This window comes from Balaenoptera physalus, assembly GCF_965194825.1.
Source record: "Balaenoptera physalus genome assembly, chromosome: 11".
Taxonomy (NCBI): Eukaryota; Metazoa; Chordata; class Mammalia; order Artiodactyla; family Balaenopteridae; genus Balaenoptera; species Balaenoptera physalus.
In genome coordinates this window covers 86,384,486-86,409,091 of record NC_138896.1, presented here as the reverse complement: position 1 = coordinate 86,409,091, position 24,606 = coordinate 86,384,486, and the positions used below count along the sequence as shown (strand labels likewise).

Below are 24,606 nucleotides of genomic sequence, written 5' to 3'. Positions count from 1 at the left end.
AAAGGGCAGAAATTAATGAAATCAAAAGCAAACACAGCAGAGATAATCAATGAAACAACCAGCAGATTCTTCAAAAAGATTAATAAAATTGAAGAACCTCTAGCAAGATTGACAAAGAAAAAATCAGAGAAGATGTGAATTACCAATATTAAAATTTAAACAAAGAATAACTGCAGACCCTGAAGACATCAGAAAGATACGAAAATGCTATCAGAAAGTGTGGACATATAAATTTGACAACTTAGATGAAATGGACCAAATTCTTTGAGAAGCACGAACTACCACAACTCATCCAATATGGAATAGGTAATTTAAATAGCCCTAATGAATTTATAATTTAAAAACTCTTGAAAAAGAAAATTCTAGAAACCTGATGGTTTCACTGGAGAACCATTCAAAGAAGAATTAAATTTCTACACAATTTCTTCCTGAAAATAGAAGAGGAGGAACACTTCCCAATTATGTTTAAGAAGCTAGTATTAGGTTGTTACCAAAATCAAACAAGGATAGTCCACGAAAAAAAAGAAAAAGAAAACTGCAGAGCAATATCCTCTTGAATATAGATGCAAAAACCTATAACAAAATATTAGCAAATAGTAATCAATAATACAGAAAAAGAATTATATACCATGCCCAAGTGGGAGTTATTCCAGGGATACAAGACTGGTTCAGGGCTTCCCTGGTGGCGCAGTGGTTGAGAATCTGCCTGCCAATGCAGGGGACACGGGTTCGAGCCCTGGTCTGGGAAGATCCCACATGCCGCGGAGCAACTAGGCCCGTGAGCCACAATTACTGAGCCTGCGCGTCTGGAGCCTGGGCTCCGCAACAAGAGAGGCCGCGATAATGAGAGGCCTGTGCACCGCGATGAAGAGTGGCCCCCACTTGCCGCAACTAGAGAAAGCCCTCGCACAGAAACGAAGACCCAACACAGCCATAAATAAATAAATAAATATTAAAAAAAAAAAAAGAAAAGAAAGACAATACACATAAGCTATAAAAAAAAAAGACTGGTTCAGTATTTGAAAAATTAATCAGTGTAATCCACCATATTAAGACCCCAGTAAAGAAAAAAAAATCACATGATCTTTTTCATTGATGCAAAGTATTTGACAGAATTCACTCATTCATGATAAAAAATTTTCAGGAAAATAAGAACATAGGGGAATTTCTTGACTTCATAAATAACATCTATAAAAAAACCTACAGCTAACATTATACCTAATGCTGAAAGACAAAAAACTTTCCCTGTAAGATGGGGAATAAGCCAAGGATATTATCTCTTACCACTCTTGTTCAACATTTTACTGTAATTCTAACCCTAAATAAAAGGAAAGAAAAGACACAGATTGATTATCTATCTAGAAAATCACCAGAAATGTACAAGACAGTTCTAGAATAAATGAGTTCAGCAAGATAAAAGATAAGCATACAAACATCAGTTGTGTATCTATATACTAACAATGAACAAGCAGACAACAAAATTCAAAAGAAAATATAATTCACATTTACTTTAAAAAAAAACGCCACTTAGGTATAAATCTAATGAAACATGTGTAGGATTTTGTATGCTGTAAACTACAAAATGCTGATGAAAGAAATCAAAGAAAGTCTAAATAAATGGAGAGACCTAGTCTATTCATGGATTGAAAGACTCAGAATTGGTATAGTAAAGATGTCAGTTCTCCCCAAATGTGTGTACAGGTTTAATATAAATCCTGTGGAAATCTCAGTGACGCTTTTTGTTAGTATAGACAAGTTTATTCTAAAATTTATATAGAAAGGCAAAGGAACTAGAATACATAAAACAGTTTTGGAAAAGAAGAATGAAGTCACAGTAATCAGTCTGCCCTATATCGAGGCTTATTATATAGCCACAGTAATAAAGGCTGTGTGGTATTGATGAAGAAATAGGCACATAGATCAATGGAACCCAGAAACAGACCCACAAATGTGTCCAACCGATTTTCAACAAAGACTGCAAAAGCAATTCAATGTAAGGAAGATAGCCTTTTCAATAAAATGGTGCTGGAGCAAGTGTATAGCCAGAAGCAAATAAATTAACCTCAACCTAAACCTCATGCCTTAGAAACAAAAAAAAAATTAACTCAAAATAGATCATCATGAAGTACAAAATGTAAAGTAGTAGAACTTTTAGGGGGAAAAAAAACATAGAAAATCTTTGAGACCTAGTAATAGGCAAGGGGTTCTTTGACTTGACATCAAAAACATCCTAAAAGGAATAATTGATCAATTCAGCTTCATCAAAATGAAAACTTTTGCTTTGCAGGACACTGTTAAGAAAACGAAAGGACAAACTACAGACAGGGAGAAAATATTTATAAACCCCACATCTCAAAATGAACTGGTATCTAGAATATATAAAGAACTCTCAAAACTCAACAGTTAAAAAAAAAAATCCAGTTAGAAAATGAACTAAAGACATGAACAGACATTTTACTGGAGAAGATATATGGGTGGCAAACAAGTACATGAAAAGATGTTCAACATCATTAGCCATTAGGGAAATGCAAATTAAAACCACAAAGATATCATAGGTATATATATAGCTATTAGGATGGCTAAAATAAAAAATAGTAACAACACTAAATGATGGTGAAGATGCAGAGAAACTATATCACTCACACATTGCATTGCTTGTGGGTATGTAAAATTGTGTGGTATTCCAGAAAACAGTGGCAGTTTGGCAGTTTCTTAAACATTGTAATTACCATACAGCCCAGCCATTGCACATTTGTCCAGAAAGGTGAATACTTATATTCACACAAAAGCTTGTGCATAAATGTTTATAGTAGATTTATTCCAAATAGCCAAAAACTGGAAACCACCCAGATGTCCTTCAGTGGTTAAAGTGTAGTACATTCATGCCATGGAATACTACTCAGCAATAAAAAGAATTAATTATTGATGTATGCAACAATCTCGAGAATTATGCTGAATGAAAAATGCAAATCCCAAAAGATTACATACTGTATGATTTCATTTATGCAACATTTTTGATATGACAGTAGTATGGACACGGAGAACAGATTAGTGGTTGCCAGGGATTAAAAATGTGTTTCGAAGGGAGGGATTGTAAGGCAACCGGGTGTGGCTATCAAAGGGCAACGTGAGAGATCCTGTGATGATGGAAATGTTCCATATATTGACTGGCTGTTAGTATCCTGGTTGTGACTTTATACTATAGTTTTGCAAGATGTTACCCTTGGTGGCATCTGGGTAAGGGGGGATGTGGAATCTCTTTGTTCGTTCTTATAACTGCATGTGAATCTACAATTATCTTGATATAAAAAAGTGTTTTTTAAAATATCACACATAATCTTCCCTCCCATCAGTGACCATTTTTGCACTCTTACTATGTAGGAATAGCGCAGACCATGGGTTCCAGTGAGGGACTCCCTGGGTTTGATTCCGTGTTATCAACAGGGTGTCCTTGGGCAGGTTTCTTCACATCTTTGTCCTCAGTTTTCCCATGTGGAGAATGGGGAGTAATCATTTTAATACTAACAATGCTCCTCTCATAGAGTTCTTGTAAGGATTAAGTAAATTGTAATTTATATGTAAATGACATAACAGATTATGATAGTTCTAAGTGGACAAATAAGTACTGTTGGTGATCCTAGTTGTAACTGTATTACCTTTCGTTTGTTTTTTTCTTCTAACACAGTTGAGATAATGTCTGTAGACATTTGCACATTCTGTTTTTCACTTAAGCCTCAATTTTTTCCCAACAATTAATAAGATTTGAATCTAAAATTTAAAAGTGTGACAATTTTTTCAATGTATTTACAACCAAAACTTCAGACTTTAGATTACTACCTAAACTTCGGGGAAACATTTTTTTTTATTTTTTTTAAATTTTCTATGTTTCGTTTCTGGTTTGCAGCTTGAACTGCTGGACTTGTAGTTCTTTGCTCCTCTTATTTAGTTTGCATAGAATGGACTGGTTGCTCAACCAGAAGTTTGTCCCAGATGTGCTTCTGGTCAATTCTCCCAGTTATTCTCCCGGCATTTCTAACGTGACTGAAGGGCAGCAGTGTCTATTGAAACACTTCCTCTCTGGTTGGGCTAGACCCTCCAGAAGGAAGTGGGGTGACATGTTCAGCTTTTCCAAGCTTTTCCTTGGTCTCAGTTCGATTTGTGATAGGTAATTTGAGGTTGCCTTCACTATGTCTGAAGCATAATTTAAGATACTGCGATGAATGATATGTCTTAGCAGCTTCGAGCCACTTGCATGAATTGAGGTAGCTTCACACAGTCATGGGAATTCTTATGTAATATAACGAGTGAAATAGCAGCCTTCTTTGTGAATTCCAGCATCCAACGTTTAAGTCATAGACAAATTGAAAATAAACTGGAATGCGCTCTTTGACAAATGTGAAGACTAAAATAAGCCTAGACAAGAGGAGGCCGTATAGACAAGGGGTATGATTTGGAGCTCAGTTTTCAAAAATAAAGCTGGTATTACCTTTTAAGCTTTCCATGATGGAATGGTGATGTCTTAGGGTAAGGAAGCAGCCTCCCTAAGACCCTCTTCAAGCCATTTCATAATTCCAAGCCGGGGCTCTCTTCTGGCCTCAGTTTGCTGTTAGACAGTATCTTTGCTTTGGTAGAAGAGAGTAAATGTTCAAGACTGTTTAAATCTTCTGTCATTGAGCTTTTTACTTTTTTTTTTTTCTTTTCAAACATATTTCTTGTTTTTGTTTCTGGATTTCAGCCATAACACAAAAACAACATCTTGGTTAGACCCTCGGTGCCTGAACAAGCAGCAGAAGCCTCTGGAAGAGTGTGAAGATGATGGTAAGGAGCTAGGAAGGTCTGGGTTTAAGGGGGCTTGTTCACACATGCAAATATTAAAGCGTTGTAGCAAGGTCAACCGGGTTTCTAACAATGGGTTTTTGAAAGGTAATCCAGTTTCTAGTAAGTGCACTATGGTTTCCAAAAGCAGGAGAGAAATCAGCAAAATTGTTTTCAAAGAACGATTTGTTTAAACATAAAGGCATCCTCAGTTCTCTGTTAGAAACAGAACTTCAGCGCAGTCAGAAACTATTCAAATGTAGAGCAACCTGTGGCCTTCAGGAACTTGGAGAAAATTCTAGAAAGTCTCTAGGAATTTAGAAACCAAAGATGCTCTGATCTCTTACTTATTGGACGCTAATCATATATTGTGACAGTCTTAGAGGAAAAAAAAAAGCAGGAACTTTTCTTGAGCTCTTCATGCTTCATAATTTGATTATTTCTCCAGGTTTAGCATAAAGAAAGCAGATTTTGTTGTGATTGGGAATCTGTGTGTGACTTAGAGTATATCCTAAATATGAGAAAGTCTATTCTTCCACAAAAGAGACTGAGCCCCACTCTCCCTGTTAATTAAAAGAAAAAAGAATCAATTGTCTATAAGAGTTACTATCATAAAAAAGAAAAGTTTGTTTCAAGGCTTTGGAATTTCTAATTACTTTTGCAAAAGAAAAAAAATTAAGATGGAACAAATGTGTTCACTTTCAGTCTATCCTAAGTTCTACCAAAATTGCTTTTTGACATGGACGAATTAAAAGGGAAATGGCTTGCTTTGCTACTCATTGATTTCTGGCATTTGAATTAGTAGTATAATTTTGAATACACATTTTACTGTAAGATAGTGAAACTTTATTAATTTATCCTATGGGGCAGAATTGTTGTCTGTATAAATTTGAGGTTTGTTTGAAAATGTAAGCCAGTAAAATATGATCCTGTCAAAACCTTACACTCCAGAATATATGTGGATCGCAGATTACATGAAATGAACATAGAATTGCGTGTTCATGTTTAGCTGGGTGACTTCAACTGGAAATACAAATCCTTCTGACTGAGGAGGCATAGCTGAGAGGCTCATTTTATTTTGGTTGCTGAGTCCTGAGGAAGAAACAGAACAGGCATGGGAGCTGCATTATTTTGCATGCTTAAGGATAATGGACTGTCCTGATTATTCATATATTCTATTTAATATATAATACAGAGGTGACCAGTTTTCAAAGTTCAGAACATAAAATACATCCAACCATAAAACTTCTCAGAACAAAATTTAATCTTTATTTGATGCCTGATGATTTTGAAGCCATTTTAGGCCCTCTTATTACCATCAGATCTTCAATGTCAGTATCCATTATAATTATACTGGGAATGTATGAAAATGCCTGTTAATATAACTTTATAGATAATAGAAGGCTCCACTAGCTTTTACTGAGAAAAATGGAGTAAAAGTATTAAGTAGAATTATTGAATGTTTTTATTAACAATGCTGGTCATTTTTAGTTCTTAGAATTCATGTCATTGGTGTTAATGTTATTCCCTTTGGAACAAGTATGTATTCATACCAAATGCTTAGTAATTATCCATTCACCATTAGAATTCATATATTCTTTTTCTACTAGAAACTATATGTATGTCTGTGTGCCTTTATACACAAATGGTATAAGTATATAACCAGATTATACCACAATGGCAAGTATCAGTTCCCATATTTGCCTTTTCTCTTGCCAGTTACCACAAAGCTGCCTTGTATTGTTTTTTATATCATGACACAAAGAAGAATCACATTGTTGGTCACCATGTTGTTCCTGTGTTTCTTTCTATTCTCTGTAGGTCACATGCATATCAAATGTAACAGTATGGCATCATACTTATTGTAAAAATGTTCTATTTTCTTTTTCCTGTCTCGAAAAAGTCAGAAACTAGTTTGGACTTTGATCTTCAGTGTATAAGTCCTGTTGTTATTTCTGTGTTTTAGTAGTTCACTTAGAGGCTTTCACCTACCTTGCCTTTGAGCTCCAGGCCAGTATTTTAATCTTTAATAACACTGTTTGTCTCAAAGAGACTTTAAACTCATTCTGATTAAAACCCAACTAATGATTCCACCTCCACCCCAAATCTGGTCTTCTGTAAGTATTCCCCATCTCAGTGGAGGGTAAATTCATACATACTTAAGAGTCCCTCATGACGTTTTAGTTTTCTTAACACCCACTTCTAACCCATGTACTACCAGTTGAGTTCACCTTGCCTCCCAAATGTCTCTGGAATCCATTCTCCATTTTCTTCACTGTCTCTACCATGCTGGTCAAGGTCATGCTCATCTTCCACCCAGACTCTTGCCCACTCTCCTTCTTACACCGTACTCAGAGCAGTTTTTTAAAATGTCTTTGTGCAATCACCACCGCCTCAAGCCCTGTTTAATGGCTCTGGTCTGTTCAGTAAATGCCAAGTCCATGGCTTGTGTCTCCAAGCTCTTTGCGGTTCAGTCTCTAAGCTTGTCTGACTCTCGTTCCAACCCGTACTCTGTCCTTCATCCCCACGAGTCCTCATCGAGCTCCTGCTCCGTGATAGTTAGATGTGCAGTTCTCCCTTCTTAGAATACGCTTACATTCCACAAATAATTATTGAATGCCTTCTCTATGTCCAGTGCATTCTGGGAATTTCAGATGTATCATTGAACACAATAAACAAGAAGCCCTGCTCTTGCAGAGCTTAAATTCTAGTCATTTTTCACTCTAAGTCTTTTCATTAAATTTTGCAAAACCTTCAGATTACAGCTCAGGGACTCTTCCCCTGACTTTGCCCCCAGATATGATTAGGTCAGTCTATTATGTACCTTAACTTCAGAGAACTTATCACAGTTTTAATTTAATTTTTATCTGTGTGAGCTTTGACCATGTCTCCTTTCCCAGAAGGATAGCGATGTGCCTGATTGTACTCATTTCGATGTCCCTGTCACCTGGCATAGTGACTGGCACATAGTAGTTCTCATTAAAGAATTTTTGAGGAAATGAATGAGTGCCCCCAAAGATATTTTAAATAATATTCAAAAGGCCATTTTCATGAACGATTTTATGTAAATAAGACTCCCTTCTTAGGAAATAACACCAGTGTCAACCTTATTGTTGGCAGTTGGAGAGTTTTTAAATCAGGAGTTTGCAAGGTGTATAAGGCCGTGTTGGTGACTAAAGTCAATAATCGATTCATTTGTTCATACATTCATTCATCCATTTGAGAAATATTTGGTACCTATTATGTATCAAAAACTTCAGTGGGCACTGAACATATTGCAGTAGTGAAAACAGGCTTGATCCCTGTGTTTGTGGAGCTTAGAGTGGAGGGGATAGCCACCTGCTGTGTAGCTGGAGTGACTGTCTATGACATGATGTGTTGTGTACTGTCCTGTGTTCTCTTCGCAGTCAAAATAAAATGCTTTACTGACAGCCAGAGACGGTCAAGAATGGAAAGGATCTTGACTTGCTTTGCTCACTGAAATTACAGAGAACATTTTCATTCTATTATTTCTGAGCTGTTTGACTTAGAAATCTTATGCAAAATAAACTCCGTCTCCCACTGCTCCTTTTGGGGCAGCCTTCAAGCCTCACTTCCCCCATGTATATCATCCTGACGTAGTTCAGTTTTCTAACTCCTTTTGAAAGACGAAGTGTAGCTCACCTTAGAACCTGTATTCTCAATTTGACCTCGCCTTCCGTTTTTCAGGTAGCGGTATTACTTATAAGTTAAGTAATTTTGCCTCACTGATTAGAAGATTATTGAAGGATTAAAAAGACTAATATTGAAAGGTCTAACAGCTTTGTTTGCTTGAAATAAGACCTGTAATAAGTGACTTTCCACATAAGAACGTTGAAACCGCAAAGGTGTTTGTCATCTTTTACAACCAATCAAACCCTATTTTGCCATGCAAGGAAATGAACCATATAATTATGTTGCCAATATCAGCTCTTCCCATTTTGTGACTTACACTGAGGTCTCGAGTTGAGTAGTCAAGCCAATGAAATAAGCCACAATGCAGGTAAGGACAAAACAAAGTGATGTGTTTGCTGCTGTTTTTCTTGAGGGAAGTTTCCTTTCTTGGTGCTGGTATCTGAATTTTTCTTTCTCTCTTTTCTGTCTCATTCCTGCTATTCCTTTGGAGAAGAAGGGATCCATACGGAGGAGCTGGACAGTGAACTAGGTAAACCCTCCCAGCCTGCATGACTTGCCCTGGATGCTTTGGTCCCCAGTGACTTGCTTAATCCCTCTGTTTCTTTAGTGTACACTTCTCCAATTATGATTTTCATTCCGGCTTAGCCCCGAAAGGTCAATCGTATACAACCCATGTGTCTGACTGCAGACATCACACAGCGTTGTAATAAATTGTGTCTACAAAGAAGAAGTCTGAGGGAATTGGGACTCGAATGAGAGTTAGCAGATCGGTGCCAGATACTCTCGTAAATTGAGGATTAAGTAAAAACAGGGATAGATGCTTGCCATGTCCCTTGAACTCTCCTATAATCTATCTCGGGCTCATTTCTTTATTTATTTGGTGTGGGTGGCTTTCTCCATGGGGAATACAGAAAAGCAAAACAAAAATCTTCCAGACTAGCTGAAAGATCTTAGTGGGAGTAACAGCAGTACAACAATTCCACTGATTAACTGAATGGTTACTAAGTCCTAGTATTATATTGTTACTCAGTCACAGGCTACATGTTGACTTTGTAACCATAGTGAATGGCTTGTAAACTGGATGCTGGGTTTATATGTGTCATTTTCCTCAGAGTGTGTATGTCAATGGAAATCAAGTCTTGATTAGTCCAAGCTCTTGCAGTTCAGAAATAATTTACATTAGCAGATAATGCCAAACTCTTTTATCTTTGCTCTTGGAATATATTGAATTATATTCCCTGCTAAGTTAAATGTTTTATGTTCAGCTTTTTTTTTTTTTAATAGATTTAATTATTTATTTATTTTTATTTTTGTCTGTGTTGGGTCTTTGTTGCTGTGCACTGGGTTTCTCTAGTTGCAGCAAGCGGGGGTTACTCTTTGTTGTGGTGCGTGGGCTTCTCATTGCAGTGGCTTCTCTTGTTGCAGAGCGCGGGCTCTAGGCAAGCGGGCTTCAGTAGTTGCGGCACGCGGGCTCAGTAGCTGTGATTCACGGGCTCTAGAGGACAGGCTCAGTAGTTGTGGTGCACGGGCTTAGTTGCTCCACGGCATGTGGGATCTTCCCGGGCCAGGGCTCGAACCCGTGTCCCCTGCATTGGCAGGCGGATTCTTAGCCACTGCGCCACCAGGGAAGTCCCGAAAGATCTATTTTTAAAGATGTATAATAAATTGTCCTTGTGGTCATTGTGGTAGGAATGACTTGAGATTCAACCTGTGTAATAGAACAATTTGAAACTCATTTTGTAAATTTTTTAAAAAGTATCAATCCAGTGATATTAGATAAAATCATTGAAAAAGACAGAACTAGCTTTTCCAGATGAAAAACGAGTGCCTCGATCCTTTGTAGAACCAATTTAAACTACTCCGGCCGCCTGACTAAAGTATGTGAGTGCCCACCACTGTGTGTGGGCAGTTGGTGAGATAATTCCACTGTGCATAGGGGCACAGCCTTATTTGCTTCTGTGGAAGCTTGAATGTTGAAGTTTTCAGGAAAGAATCAACTGTCTTCTTTTCTCATGTATCTGTAACATTGTGGAAACTTTCCTGTGCTGTTAAAGACTCTACAAAGTAAGTTTTACTGGCTTACTTACCTTCTTACCTTCTCATGGTCAGAGCCACAGTTCTGGGAGATGGTTTGGTGAAGTGGGAGCTGTCTCTGGGGTCAGGGCAGGTTGCCTAGACTCATATCTTGGTTCCCCCACTTATTGGCTCTGTGACCTTGGTCAAGTCATTCACCTTCCCTTAGCTTCCTGTTCCTTACCTGTAAAGAGGGGCTGGAAGAGGAGCTCTCATTGGACTTAAGAGGAGACTTAATAATTGTCTTAATATTTGTCCCTGTGATCAGCACATGTTGTTTTGCCAGTTTTCTGATTTAGTAACTAATTCTTTATTGTTGGACTTTTTCAGTGTTTCTTATGATACTTTTTGTGTTTAATATGGGGCAGGAGAGCAACATGTATACAATAGAAATGGCCCAAATGTGTCCTTGTTCTCACACACACACACACACACACACACACACACAGTTTTTCCTTGCATTCACTTCAGATGCCTTTGACAAGCTCACTGCCCATTTTCTTAATAAGAGGTTCCTAATTGCAAACAATAGCAACTGTCAGGTTTTCAATGAACAGTACGATTCCAGATGTGACAAGGAAACCCTCTCTATAATCTGCCTCTGAGAGGCAGGGGTGGTGGGCTTGGGTGTTGGACACAGATCATTTGATTGCAGAATTGTCATTTCTGAACTCTGTTGTCTGGGCTGGGTGACTAGCTCCATTATGCACTTTGGTTTTGCAGAATTTATCACATCTTCTGCGGTAATCTCCCCAGAATGAAAAAGCACTTGAAGAACCTTCTTTTCGAATTACAGAGTATTCATGTGCTACAACCAACTAGGAGAGGCAGAGACAGGGAAATGAGGTCCCCTCCCAATCAACACTGAATTACAGTGTAGAACCATATCTCTGACTGTGAACTTGACTTTCAGTCTGTGTGCTGACACAACTCTTGGAACATTTGTCTGCTCCATATTCACTTCCATGGCGACGATTAGTACAACGTGAGATTTTTAGTGGTAGGAACAGCAAGCAAGCAGACCATGTAGATTTGTGCAGTTCCTTTTGGGCTTTCCTAGAACAGTTGCCATTAGCTGAGCTTAGGTGCCAGGTGCTGTGTAAAAGGTTTTACAAACATCCTTATTTAGTCTACAGTTGACCTTTGAGGTAAATCCAGGACAAAGATGTGGTTTCGAGATGTTAACTAGCCGAACACTAGACTGATAAACCATTAGGGCTAAGAGGGAAGAGATATGGGGATATATGTATATGTATAGCTGATTCACTTTGTTATAAAGCAGAAACTAACACACCACTGTAAAGCAATTATACTCCAATAAAGATGTTAAAAAAACAAAAACAAAAACATTAGGGGTAAGGTTCAAACCAAGATCTGGACAATCCCAAAAGGGTCTGAGCCACCTGAAATCTCGGTGACATCTTGTACAGACTGTTCTCATGTCTGACAGTTGTTAGACATGGGGGTGTGGCTCTCTATGTATCTTTAGAGTACTTTAGAAAAAAAAAAAATTGTAACGCCATCATTTTCTGGGCTTCAGTATTTTCTGCCATTTTCAACTTTTTAGAACCAAATGGCACATTGGAAGACAAACATCTTCTGTTTTTAAATCGATGACCCGTTTCTATTTTAAGCTTTCAGAGACTAATTCCTATTATTAAGTTAATCACCACATGGGAAGTGAGAAATCTATCTTTTCAATTTTAAATGAGTTTTAGCTTGAAAAACTGGAACATTTCTGGAGTTTGCTAATCTGTCCCAGAAGATGTGTTTAAATTTACAAACGTCCAGAAATACCAGTTGACCGACCTCATGTCTTAACTCTAGCATGTAAATTGTTGAGTAGGTGACAGGGCAAAGTCAGAGGTGGCTTCTTATCTTGTAGCCTCCTTGGACCTCCATCAAAGCACTTACCGTGTGATGTGTGAATTGTCTGCCCAACCGGTGCACTTGTAATTATCTTTGTGTACCTGGCACCTAGGATACCTTCAGGCAGACAGTAGGTACTAAATAAATGTTTGACAAATAATGGAATGAATTGAATTCTTAATTTTTTTCCCTATTTTATCTAAAGATAATCAGGCCATATATTAAGGTTGCAGATTTTGAAAAGAAGTTTGGTTAAACATGATGTGGTCCCCTCACACCCACTCACTCTTCTGCCCCATGGCAACACAAGCATATGCGTGGGCACCAATTTGCATTTTCCTAATCTTCTGATTTCCCAACTCTTTGGAAATGTTTTCCTGGTTCGTTTGCATTTAAATGGTAATTTCCAGCATTGTAAGGGGAAACCATTTCCCAGGCATTTATTTGATTTACATCAGTCCGCAAGATGCTGTGTATAAAAATGCCAAGTTATATCAACATCTGCACGTTGGCTCTGCCTTGCATTTTAGTAGCTTATGTCTCCCGGGATTCAAAGACTTCCTTAAAACCTGTGAAGTGTTTTGTTTTGTTTTGTTTAAAAAAAGGAAGCAAAGGGGGGAACCTGTCTCTTTGTTTGAAAACAAATAACATGTGGAGCAAAAACCATGAAATTAATGTCTCTTGATGTGCAGCCAAATCTGAGCAAAATATAAACTTTAAGTAATTAGCCTCTGTGTGTGTGTATATGTGTGTGTATATGTGCACGTGCACATGACTCCATTTCTTACCTTGAACCAAAAAAAAAAAAGGAAAGAAATTTAAGGAGAATTGCTGCTCTGCCTGAAGAATTGTTTAATGACGCAAAATACAATGTAGTTGCTTCTTTCACCAAATTATCTGGTGCAGTGGGCTTTTTCACAGTAGGTTCTTATTATGACAGAACCCACTATTACCTAGTTAATGAAGTTGCAACATTTGATATGAAACCTTATGAAGTTCGGTAGAGCACAGTTGAGTTTACAGAAAGGCACACATATCCCCCAATGCCATTTTACCACCACATTTAAAGGAATAAAGTCTACCCCCTTAGGTAGTGAGTCTTGGAGAGCAGGACCTGTGTTTCTGCTTTCATAGGCACAGCCCCGGTGAAGATGGTCCTGTTCAGATATAGCAATTGAGTGATAGATGTGTGCAATTCAAAAATCCAACTCCAGGTGGCCATTTTTATTTACTCGATAGCATTTTAATTAGGAACAAGGAGAAAATAAGATGCAAATTTTAATTTATTCCGGGGAGAGCAGAAACGGCCCTATTGTATTGAAAATGAAAGGAAACATTCATCCATTTTTGCTTGTGTGATAAGGTAGTCTAGCAATAAAATGAGAAAATTGCAAATATTTAAAATAGGAACTAGGCGTTCGAGGCAAAACTTAGCTGTATTTCCATTAAAATATCATTTAATAGTTGATTTAGAATGAAGGCACCTGAAACTGCATTTTATTAAGTTTCATCTGCTTGTGCAAAATATCAGGAAACAGTTGCTCTTCGTGTAGAAAATTACACCAATAAAATAATTCTCACTCTTTTTTTTTTGGTTAGGATACGCAGTTTTAATTGGACTTAAGGCATTATTTTATGGGTCTTTCTTTTTCTGCCTAACCCAGGTGTTGAAAATCCTTAGGTTCTTCAAGAATATGCTCTTCTTGCTCTAAATGTTCTTTTCTTTTTCAGAACTGCCTGCTGGTTGGGAAAAGATTGATGACCCTGTCTATGGTATCTACTATGTAGAGTAAGTGCCTGTTAAAACACATTTGAGTTTGCACCGTTCTGTAATTATGTACATTTATGCTGAACAGAGTTTGCCATTGTGATAAGGTACAAACAGAATAATAATAGTAACATAATTTTATAATGAAAAAATATTCAGCAAATCTAATGATGATAAATTATATTATAAAATTCATCAGGGCAGTATTCATGTCTTCTGTTTATCACTGTATTACCAAAGCCCAACATAGTCCTGGCCTGTGGCAGGTACTGAATAATAAGTATTAGTTGAATGAATGAGAAAAGCAAGGAGTCAGTACACTGAGTATGGGTTGTTTATCTTCAGGAAAAGAATCAGTTTTGCCTATTTCTTGACCTGCTTAAGTCTGAAGTTCTCAGTGATCATTTATTTATTCATTCAGACTTTCCCGAAGAGTCAGACAGATCTAAATAATATATGAAATACTGCCGCAATTAAGAAGGAAATTGAGAACTAGCCTAAGTGGCAAGACTGTGTAAGCCTCTTTGCCTTTACCATACCTGTGGCTCCTGTGTTCCATTTCTAAGAGTCTCAAACCCTCATCACTACCTCTCTACCATGTACCTTATTCTAGCAAGAGGCATACACTTGGTCCTTTCATCACAACCATATATTGGTAGCATGATACTCAAAGGAAATAAAAGAAACCTAAGTGGATAAACATTGAAAAAATGTTTTACATCATTTCCTCTGAGAAAGATGAGTAATAAATAATAAAAGATCTTACAAAAGAAACACATGCCATATAAATGTTCTGTCATCAAAATCCTACCTGCCACAATGAAGATAACATGGAATGCTTTCTATCACTCATGCTGCTGGCAATGAAAAGTTATTCATATAATACCCTGGTGATAGAAACGTATGATGCAACAATGCCAGGCCATAAAATGCTCAGCATCCTATTGTAAAAAATTACGAGTTCAGTATAGCAAGTGTCCTTGGTCAATACTCGCATTGCCACCTCTTTACCTAACAGAAAGATTGGGGATTGGGGACATTAGAAAGGCAAACTTGAATGCCATTTGCAGCAACATGATGCATCTAGAGATTATCATACTAAGTGAAGTAAGTCAGAAGGAGAAAGACAGATACCATATGATATTACTTATATGTGGAATCTAAAATATGACACCAATGAACCTACCTATGAAACAGAAACAGAATCACAGACATAGAGAGCAGAGTGGTGGTTACCAAGGGGGAGGGGTTTGGGCGAGGGATGGAGTAGGAGGCTGGGGTGAGCAGATGTAGCCTTTTACATATGGAATGGATAGCAGCAAAGTTACTGTATGGCACAGAGAACTATGTTCAGTGTCCTGTGATAAACCATGATGGAAAAGAACATTTTTTTAAAAAAGAATGTGTATATATATGTGTGTGTGTGTGTGTGTGTGTGTGTGTGTATATATATATATATATATATGTATATATGTATATATATTTATATATATATATTTTATATATATATATGTATGTATGTATAACCAAATCACTTTGATGTACAGCAGTAATTAGCACAACATTGTAAATCAACTATACTTCAATAAAAAATTTTTAATTTTAAAAAATTTAAAAGAAAAAGAAAGGTGATCTTAGTCGTTTCTCTGACCCTCATAAAATTCCTCTGTGTGCCCTACAGATCCTTTTTCTCACAGATACACAGTGGAGCTCCTGTCTAATTGGGGCTCGTTTTGAGTTCTCCCTCAAATAACTTGTGCATCAAAAGAGAAAAAGAATAGATGACTGCAGCTTTGATGGATAAAGAGACTTGGAATGAGGGGCGAGTTGTTACCTTACCATACATTTCTCCTCCCTGTCTTCTCAGATCCATGTGCCTGTGAATGTTAGACTATATCTTAGCATGAAATTGCCTACCAGAATTAGGAAATAAACAAGTAGTCCTATAATAGGAATTAAGGGTAGTCAGTCTATCCACCCTACTTGACAAGCCTGTCTTTAAAAAATAAAGCCTGGCTTGAAAAAATATTTTGAGTTCTAAATAATCACATAATAGGAATATTTTCAAACTTCTTAGGAAGTATTATTTTGATGAAGGAAAAAAGATAGGAATATATTTATGCTTGTGTGTCTGTGTGTTTGTGTACTATGTGTGTATGTACATATACATACACTAAATAAGGTGATGGCAAAAAAATATGCATTTGGATTTATATATATGTTTGGGTGTGTGTATGTGTATTTTTATCTTGCCTTGGCCTTATTAGTTTTGGAGCCATCTGAAGTATCTAGGTCTTTGTCACTTTGAACACATCACATTTGCTTAGGTTAGCTGCATTTGGAGTCTTTTCGCCTAAGGCTTATCCTTTGAATCCTGACTCCATGCCTATTGATCAGAATAGTTGACAGATGTTGGTAGAGTCCTTCTTTTAACTTGATCGTTTGGGAAATGCTTATGCTTCCGTGAACTCTGTTGTAGAAAGTTACACAGAATTTCTGGCATTACTTATTACAGACAACACCACATCTTCACTTTAATCTCCTTTTAAAATAATTCTATAATCGACTTCTTGTTGAATTAAAGAAAACACCCTCCTGTCACGTGATGCCTTGGGCATTTGGCAGAGTCGGTGGTTATAATCCTGGGACTTGAAAGCAGGCCAGTCTGAGCTTGAATCCTCTTTACTGTTGACTAGTTCTGTTTTGTTAGGTGAGCTGTTTCTTAACTGCTCAGAAACTTCCTTTCCTTATCCATAAAATAGGAATAAAAATAGGACCTCTATCGTAGCATTTATTGAAGATTTTTTCAATAAAATGCATGTAAAGCTGGTAGCACACTGCTTGGTACAAATAAGCAGTCAGTATCTGGAAACCATTCATTTTTGTTTTTATTTTATTGTATCTTCCTAACTGACACAAGATGCTCAACATCTCAGACCACCTGCTTTGCTCAGGTCTAATCGAGGGACTTGGACTGATTGGCTTTTGCTTGTGGGGTGCAGTGTTTCCTAACTGAATGCAATCTGCCTTCTGCTCCAGCCACATCAACAGGAAGACCCAATATGAGAACCCAGTTCTAGAAGCCAAACGGAAGAAGCAGCTGGAGCAACAGCAGCCGCAGCAGCAACAGCCAGAAGGTTCGCTTTCCCCTGATCTGCGGGCCTAGGAGCTCCGGGCAAAGCCTGGGCGCTGACACCCCCGTGTGGTCAGAGCTGGCCACGAGCATCACGTCCTTTGCGGTGCTGGGGACTTGATGTCCTGGAAGGGTGGGGAGTAATGCAGAGCCTCTGCTAGATTCCACACCCTGAACCCGGACAGCTACAGTGGGGGACCCAGTTTAAAAGCACCCAATCTCCACTCTAATTTAGAAAGGGGCTGCCGTTAGATTGGAGAAGAGTTCTGATGGTGAAAGAACTACCTTGTACCCAGTAGCTTTTGCACAGCACCTGGTATCTAAATCTAAACCACTTTTAGCACTTTAAGAGGAGGTCCTGGGTATGAAACTAACTTTTACTTTTAGGAACATTACATATAAGAATCAGAAAACGCTGGTAATTTTCAGTGCTTTTAAAAAATTACAAGTTAGTTCATGCTCTTCACAAAAATATGAACAATTCAGGAGTGAAGAACATTTAAGTTCTCCATTTAAGCCAGTGGAGGCCCTACTGGCTCCCATCCCATCCTCAGCAATAAACACTGTGCAGAAATTTTCTGGGGATGTACAAATATGCATCTTTTTACAAAAAGTAGACCATAATTTATATATATTAATATATTATGTATTTGTATATGTATTAGTTTTGTGACCTGTTTTTGTCACTTAAATATATTTCTTGCACAAATTTCAATGCTACTTAATATAGATTTACCTTGTAATTCTTTTTTTTTAACATCTTTATTGGAGTATAATTGCTTTACAGTGGTGTGTTAGTTTCTGCTTTATAACAAAGTGAATCAGCTATATGTATACATATATCACCATATCCCCTCCCTCTTGCATCACCCTCCCACCCTCTCTATCCCATCCCTCAAAGTGGTCACAAAACACTGAGCTGATCTCCCTGTGCTATGTGGCTGCTTCCCACTAGCTATCTATTTTACATTTGGTAGTGTATACATGTCCATGCCACTCTCTCACTTCATCCCAGTTACCCTTCCCCCTCCCCGGGTCCTCAAGTACATTCTCTACATCTGCGTCTTTATTCCTGTCCTGCCCCTAGGTACTTCAGAACCATTCTTTTTTTTTTAGATTCCATATATATGTGTTAGCATACAGTATTTGTTTTTCTCTTTCTGACTTACTTCACTCTGTATGACAGTCTCTAGGTCCATCCACCTCACTACAAATAACTCAGTTTCGTTTCTTTTTATGGTTGAGTAATATTCCATTGTATATATGTGCCACATCTTCTTTATCCATTCATCTGTCGATGGACACTTAGGTTGCTTCCATGTCCTGGCTATTGTAAATAGTGCTGCCATGAACATTGTGGTACATGACTCTTTTTGAATTATGGTTTTCTCAGGGTATATGCCCAGTAGTGGGATTGCTGGGTCATATGGTAGTTCTATTTTTAGCTTTTTAAGGAACCTCCATACTGTTCTCCATAGTGGCTGTATCAATTTACATTCCCACCAACAGTGCAAGAGGGTTCCCTTTTCTCCACACCCTCCCCAGCATTTATTGTTTGTAGATTTTTTGATGATGGCCATTCTGACCAGTGTGAGGTGATACCTCATTGTAGTTTTGATTTGCATTTCTCTAATGACTAGTGATGTTGAGCATTCTTTCATGTGTTTGTTGGCAATCTGTATATCTTCTTTGGAGAAATGTCTATTTAGGTCTTCTGCCCATTTTTGGATTGAGTTGTTTGTTTTTTTGATATTGAGCTGTATGAGCTGCTTGTAAATTTTGCAGATTAATCCTTTGTCAGTTGCTTCATTTGCAAATATTTTCTCCCATTCTGAGGGTTGTCTTTTCGTCTTGTTTATGGTTTCCTTTGCTGTGCAAAAGATTTTAAGTTTCATTAGGTCCCATTTGCTTATTCTTGTTTTTATTTCCATTTCTCTAGGAGGTGGGTCAAAAAGGATCTTGCTGTGATTTATGTCATAGAGTGTTCTGCCTATGTTTTCCTCTAAGAGTTTTATAGTGTCTGGCCTTACATTTAGGTCTTTAATCCATTTTGAGTTTATTTTTGTGTATGGTGTTAGGGAGTGTTCTAATTTCATTCTTTTACATGTAGCTGTCCAGTTTTCCCAGCACCCGTTATTGAAGAGGCTGTCTTTTCTCCATTGTATATTCTTGCCTCCTTTATCAAAGATAAGGTGACCATATGTGCGTGGGTTTATCTCTGGGCTTTCTATCCTGTTCCATTGATCTATAGTTCTCTTTTTTTGCCAGTACCATACTTTCTTGATTACTGTATCTTTGTAGTATAGGCTGAAGACCAGGAGCCTGATTCCTCCAGCTCCGTTTTTCTTTCTCAAGAAATTTCTTTGGCTCTTCGGGGTCTTTGGTGTTTCCATACAAAGTGTGAAATTTTTTGTTCTAGTTCTGTGAAAAATGCCGTTGGTAGTTTGATAGGGATTGCTTTGAATCTGTAGATTGCTTTGGGTAGTGTAGTCATTTTCACAATGTTGATTCTTCCAATCCAAGAACATGGTATATCTCTCCATGTGTTTGTATCATCTTTGTGTTTGTATCATTTTATCTTCCAGGTCACTTATCCGTTGTTCTGCCTCAGTTATTCTGCTATTGATTCTTTCTAGGTAATTTTTAATTTCATTTATTGTGATGTTCATCATTGTTGGCTCTTTCGTTCTTTTAGGTCCTTGTTAAATGTTTCTTGTATTTTCTCCATTCTATTTCCAAGATCTTGAATCATCTTTACTATCATTACTCTGAATTCTTTTTCAGGTAGACTGCCCATTTCCTCTTCATTTGTTTGGTCTGGTGGGTTTTCACCTTGCTCCTTCATCTGCTGTGTGTTTCTCTGTCTTCTCATTTTGCTTAACTTACTGTGTTTGGGGTCTTCTTTTCACAGACTGCAGGTTCATAGTTCCCGTTGTTTTTGGTGTCTGCCCCCAGTGGCTAAGGTTCGTTCATTGGGTTGTGTAGGCTTCCTGGTGGAGGGGACTGGTGCCTGTGTTCTGGTGGATGAGGCTGGATCTTTCTGGTGGGCAGGACCACGTCCAGTGGTGTGTTTTGGGGTGTCTGTGACCTTATTATGATTTTAGGCAGCCTCTCTGCTAATGGATGTGGTTGTGTTCCTGTCTTGCTAGTTGTTTGGCATAGGGTGTACAGCACTGTAGCTTGCTGGTCGTTGAGTGGAGCTGGGTCTTAGCATTGAGATGGAGATCTCTGGGAGAGCTTTCGCCATTTGATATTACGCAGAGCTGGGAGGTCTCTGGTGGACCAATGTCCTGAACTCGGCTCTCCCACCTCAGAGGCACAGGCCTGACACCCGGCTGGAGTACCAAGACCCTGTCAGCCACACGGCTCAGAAGAAAAGGGAGGAAAAAAAAGAAAGAAAGAAAGAAGGAAGGAAGGGAGGGAGGGAGGGAGGAAAAGAAAAGTTAATAAAATTAAAAAAAAAATTTTATTAAAACAAAAAAGTAATTTAAAAAAAGGAAGAAAGAAAGAAGAGAGCAACCAAACCAAAAAAACAAATCCACCAATGATAACAAGTGCTAAAAACTATACTAAAAAAAAAAAAAAGGACAGACAGAACCCTAGGACAAATGGTAAAAGCAAAGCTATACAGACAAAATCACACGAAGAAGCATACACATATACACTCACAAAAAGTAAAAAAGGAAAAAAAAAAGATATCTATATATATAAAAAAAAAAGGAAGAGAGCTACCAAATCAATAAACGAATCTGCCAATGATAATAAACTCTAAATACTAAACTACGATAAACATAAAACCAGAAACAAATTAGATGCAGAAAGCAAACCCCAAGTCTACAGTTGCTCCCAAAGTCCACCACCTCAATTTTGGGATGATTTGTTGTCTATTCAGGTATTCCAGAGATGCAGGGTACATCAAGTTGATTGTGGAGATTTAATCCGCTGCTCCTGAGGCTGCTGGGAGAGATTTCCCTTTCTCTTCTTTGTTCGCACAGCTCCTGGGGCTCAGCTTTGGATTTGGCCCTGCCTCTGCGTGTAGGTTGCCTGAGGGCATCTGTCCCCCGCCCAGACAGGACAGGGTTAAAGGAGCAGCTGATTAGGGGGCTCTGGCTCACTCAGGCCGGGGGAGGGAGGGGTAGGGAATGTGGGGCGAGCCTGCGGCAGCAGAGGCCAGCATGACATTGCAACAGCCTGAGGCGCGCAGTGTGTTCTCCCGGGGAAGTTGTCCCTGGATCACGGGACCCTGGCAGTGGCAGGCTGCACAGGCTCCTGGGAGGGGCGGTGTGGATAGTGACCTGTGCTTGCACACAGGCTTCTTGGTGGCTGCAGCAGCAGCCTTAGCGTCTCATGCCCATCTCTGTTGTCTGCGCTGGTAGCCGCGGCTCGCGCCCGTCTCTGGAGCTCGTCTAGGCAGTGCTCTGAATCCCCTCTCCTCGCGCACCCTGAAACAATGGTCTCTTGCCTCTCAGGCAAGTCCAGACTTTTTCCCGGACTCCCTCCTGGTCACGCAGCCAACCCCAGTCCTCTCCCTGGGATCCGACGGAAGCCCGAGCCTCAGCTCCCAGCCCCCGCCTGCCCCAGCGGGTGAGCAGACCAGCCTCAGGCTGGTGAGTGCTGGTTGGCACCCATCCTCTGTGCAGGAATGTCTCCCCTTTGCCCTCCGCACCCCTATTGCTGCACTCTCCTCTGTGGCTCCGAAGCTGCCCCCCTGCCACCCCCCTGTCTCCGCCACTGAAGGGGCTTCCTAGTGTGTGGAAACTTTTCCTCCTTCACAGCTCCCTCCCAGAGGTGCAGGTCCTGTCCCTATTCTTTTGTCTCTGTTTTTTCTTTTTTCTTTTGCCCTACCCAGGTACGTGGGAAGTTTCTTGCCTTTTGGGAAGTCTGAGGTCTTCTGCCAGCGTTCAGTAGGTGTTCTGTAGGAGTTGTTCCACATGTAGATGTATTTCTCTTGTATTTGTGGGGAGGAAGGTGATCTCCATGTCTTACTCCTCTGCCATCTTGAAGGTTTCCTACCTTGTAATTTTTAATGACTGCATAATATTCCCTTTTATGAATCTCTGCGCTTCATTTAGCCATCTATTTATTAATAGATGCTTAGGTTTTTTCCTCATTTTTCATTGCAATCTTTAAAAATAATAGGCTTAGTACCCCTTCAATGTAATATGTGAATATCAGGTATATGAATATCAAGTATAATACTTCTCTTATTATAATATTGAATATAATAAATATAGACCATAGCATGGAAGTTGGCAAACTTTTTCTGTAAATGGCCATATAATAAATACTTTAGGCTTTGCTCTTCATACAATCTCTATTAAAACTACTCATCTCTGCCCCTATGGTATGAAAACAGCTACAGACTATATGTAAACAAGTGGACATGGCTGTGTTTTAGTAAAACATTATGTGTGAGCACTAAAATTTGAACCTCATGTAATTTTCATGTGTTACAAAATATTCTTTTTAGATTTTTTTCAATCATTTAAATATGTAGAAACCATTCTTGGCTTACAAGCTTTACAAAAATAGACACTGCGACCAATTTGGCCTGTAAGCCATAGTTTGGCAACCACTGCCATAGACTATATTTTAGAGAGAGCGTGTTTGTATGTGTTTGTGTGTGTGTGAGTATACTCACCCATGGAAAAGGTCTCCTTTCTACCTTAATCTCTTTCTATTTAAAATTTTTTTTAATTTTTTTTATGAGTTTGGGGAATGGGAGTGTACAGTTTAAATATGAGTGTTTAAATTGAGTGTACATATACAACTGACTATGTTTGCTTAGCTGGAAAAGTGACTTTGGGGTAGATCTCAAGGGTCACTCATAGTGGGTTATTTCTGGGCTTTCAAAGTGAGTATGACTTAGTCAGGACTCAGGATTTTTAGTAATGGGTCCCATTTGGGTTTGAGAGATGATAGGGGATAGCACCTTAGCAAACTGCTAAAATCCACCTTCACTACCCAAGACAAGCAGGCTTCAGCAGCCCAGCCTAGGTCTAAATTGCATTAGAGAAGTTTCTCCCATTTTGGGCCAGCTTTAGTTGACTCTGTCTTTCCTGATATTTTTTACTTGGTCTCACTTTGTACTCTCCAGCCAGAGAGAGCTGGAGATTTTATTAGTTGTATTTTTATTGGTTGTATTTCTGTCCTCAAAGATCTTAGGAGAAAGAGACAGGAACACAAGTGCGCGCACACACACACACACACACACACACACACACGGAGAGACCTTATTATCCTTAACATAGAGTGGGGTCAGATACCAGTTTCTTTTCAATCGAAGCTCTCTGCTTCTGGTTTTATAGGTTTGGGTAGTTTTATAATTAAGTTTTATAATGAAGAAGAAGGTGAATCCTAAGTACGTCAACCTAAGTAAGTAATCTTAAGTAAGCAGTTGGAAGGAAAAACAGCAAACTGTTTCTTGTCTTCTTGTAGAATGGACAGAAGATCATTCATCGCTTGTGCCTCCTATTATTCCAAACCACCCCCCAAGCAATCCGGAGCAGGCCAGAGAAGCTCCACTTCAGGGTAAAGTGTCATTATAATTGCATCCTAATTTGGCTCAATTTTAATTTTTTTGAAGAACCTTTAAAGAGTGGAATCTTGTAACTCCCAAGTCATTCCAAAGAATTGTTCCGAGACAGTTCTTTGTTGTGGGCTGTCCTGTATGTATTGTAGGACACTGAGCAGCGTTCCTGGCCTCTACCCACTAGATGCCAGGAGAATCCCTCCCACTTTGTGACAAACAAGTCCCCAGATATTGCCGAATGCCCCTGGGGGGGCAAAATCATCTTAGAGTTGTGAATCCTTGATTTAGAGACCACAGATATTTAATATTGTGTTAAGTAAGATACACTGAAAATTCAGCACTAGATATTTCAAGATTCTAGTCAACGTATTTGCTTTTGACTAAGATTTTCTTGTAAATGTAAAATGGTTTGATATTATTGTGTTTTAAACTCTAACCTCTATTCTTGCTGCAGTTTTGGCATTTATGCATGTTTTACATCGCTTCATTGCGTCTCACTTATTTACATTCACAAGTAGTATGCATCCCCTACAGAGATTCATTTTTGAAAATTGGAAGCTCCAGAATCTTGCTACTTTCAGGCCTCATTACTCTTAAGGGATAGAAAAGGTTTTGGGGTTTTTTGTTTAGTTTTTTTCTTTTAAATAAGAAAAATAGAACAAGCATCATATTTGATAGTGTTGGGGAGTTTGTGTTACAGAACCATTTAAAAAAACTGTAAAATTTGTGTTCCTTCTCTCTACATTTTAAAAGAAATAAATA

General features: G+C 38.5%; 1 protein-coding gene across 26 annotated transcripts in view; it reads left to right on the top strand.

Moving 5' to 3' along the window:
• The window catches only part of MAGI1 (membrane associated guanylate kinase, WW and PDZ domain containing 1), a 610,830-nt gene that overhangs the window by 503,621 nt on the left and 82,603 nt on the right, over positions 1-24,606 (top strand). For 15 of the 26 annotated variants that reach the window (XM_082412051.1, XM_082412069.1, XM_082412068.1 and 12 more), the window contains 5 exons: positions 4,736-4,818; positions 8,960-8,998; positions 14,143-14,200; positions 17,219-17,316; positions 23,751-23,843. In XM_082412051.1, coding sequence (XP_082268177.1) covers positions 4,736-4,818; positions 8,960-8,998; positions 14,143-14,200; positions 17,219-17,316; positions 23,751-23,843 — 371 coding nt within the window. The remainder of the gene's footprint in view (positions 1-4,735; positions 4,819-8,959; positions 8,999-14,142; positions 14,201-17,218; positions 17,317-23,750; positions 23,844-24,606) is intronic. The other 11 variants (XM_082412065.1, XM_082412060.1, XM_082412066.1 and 8 more) reach the window with 2 other exon arrangements.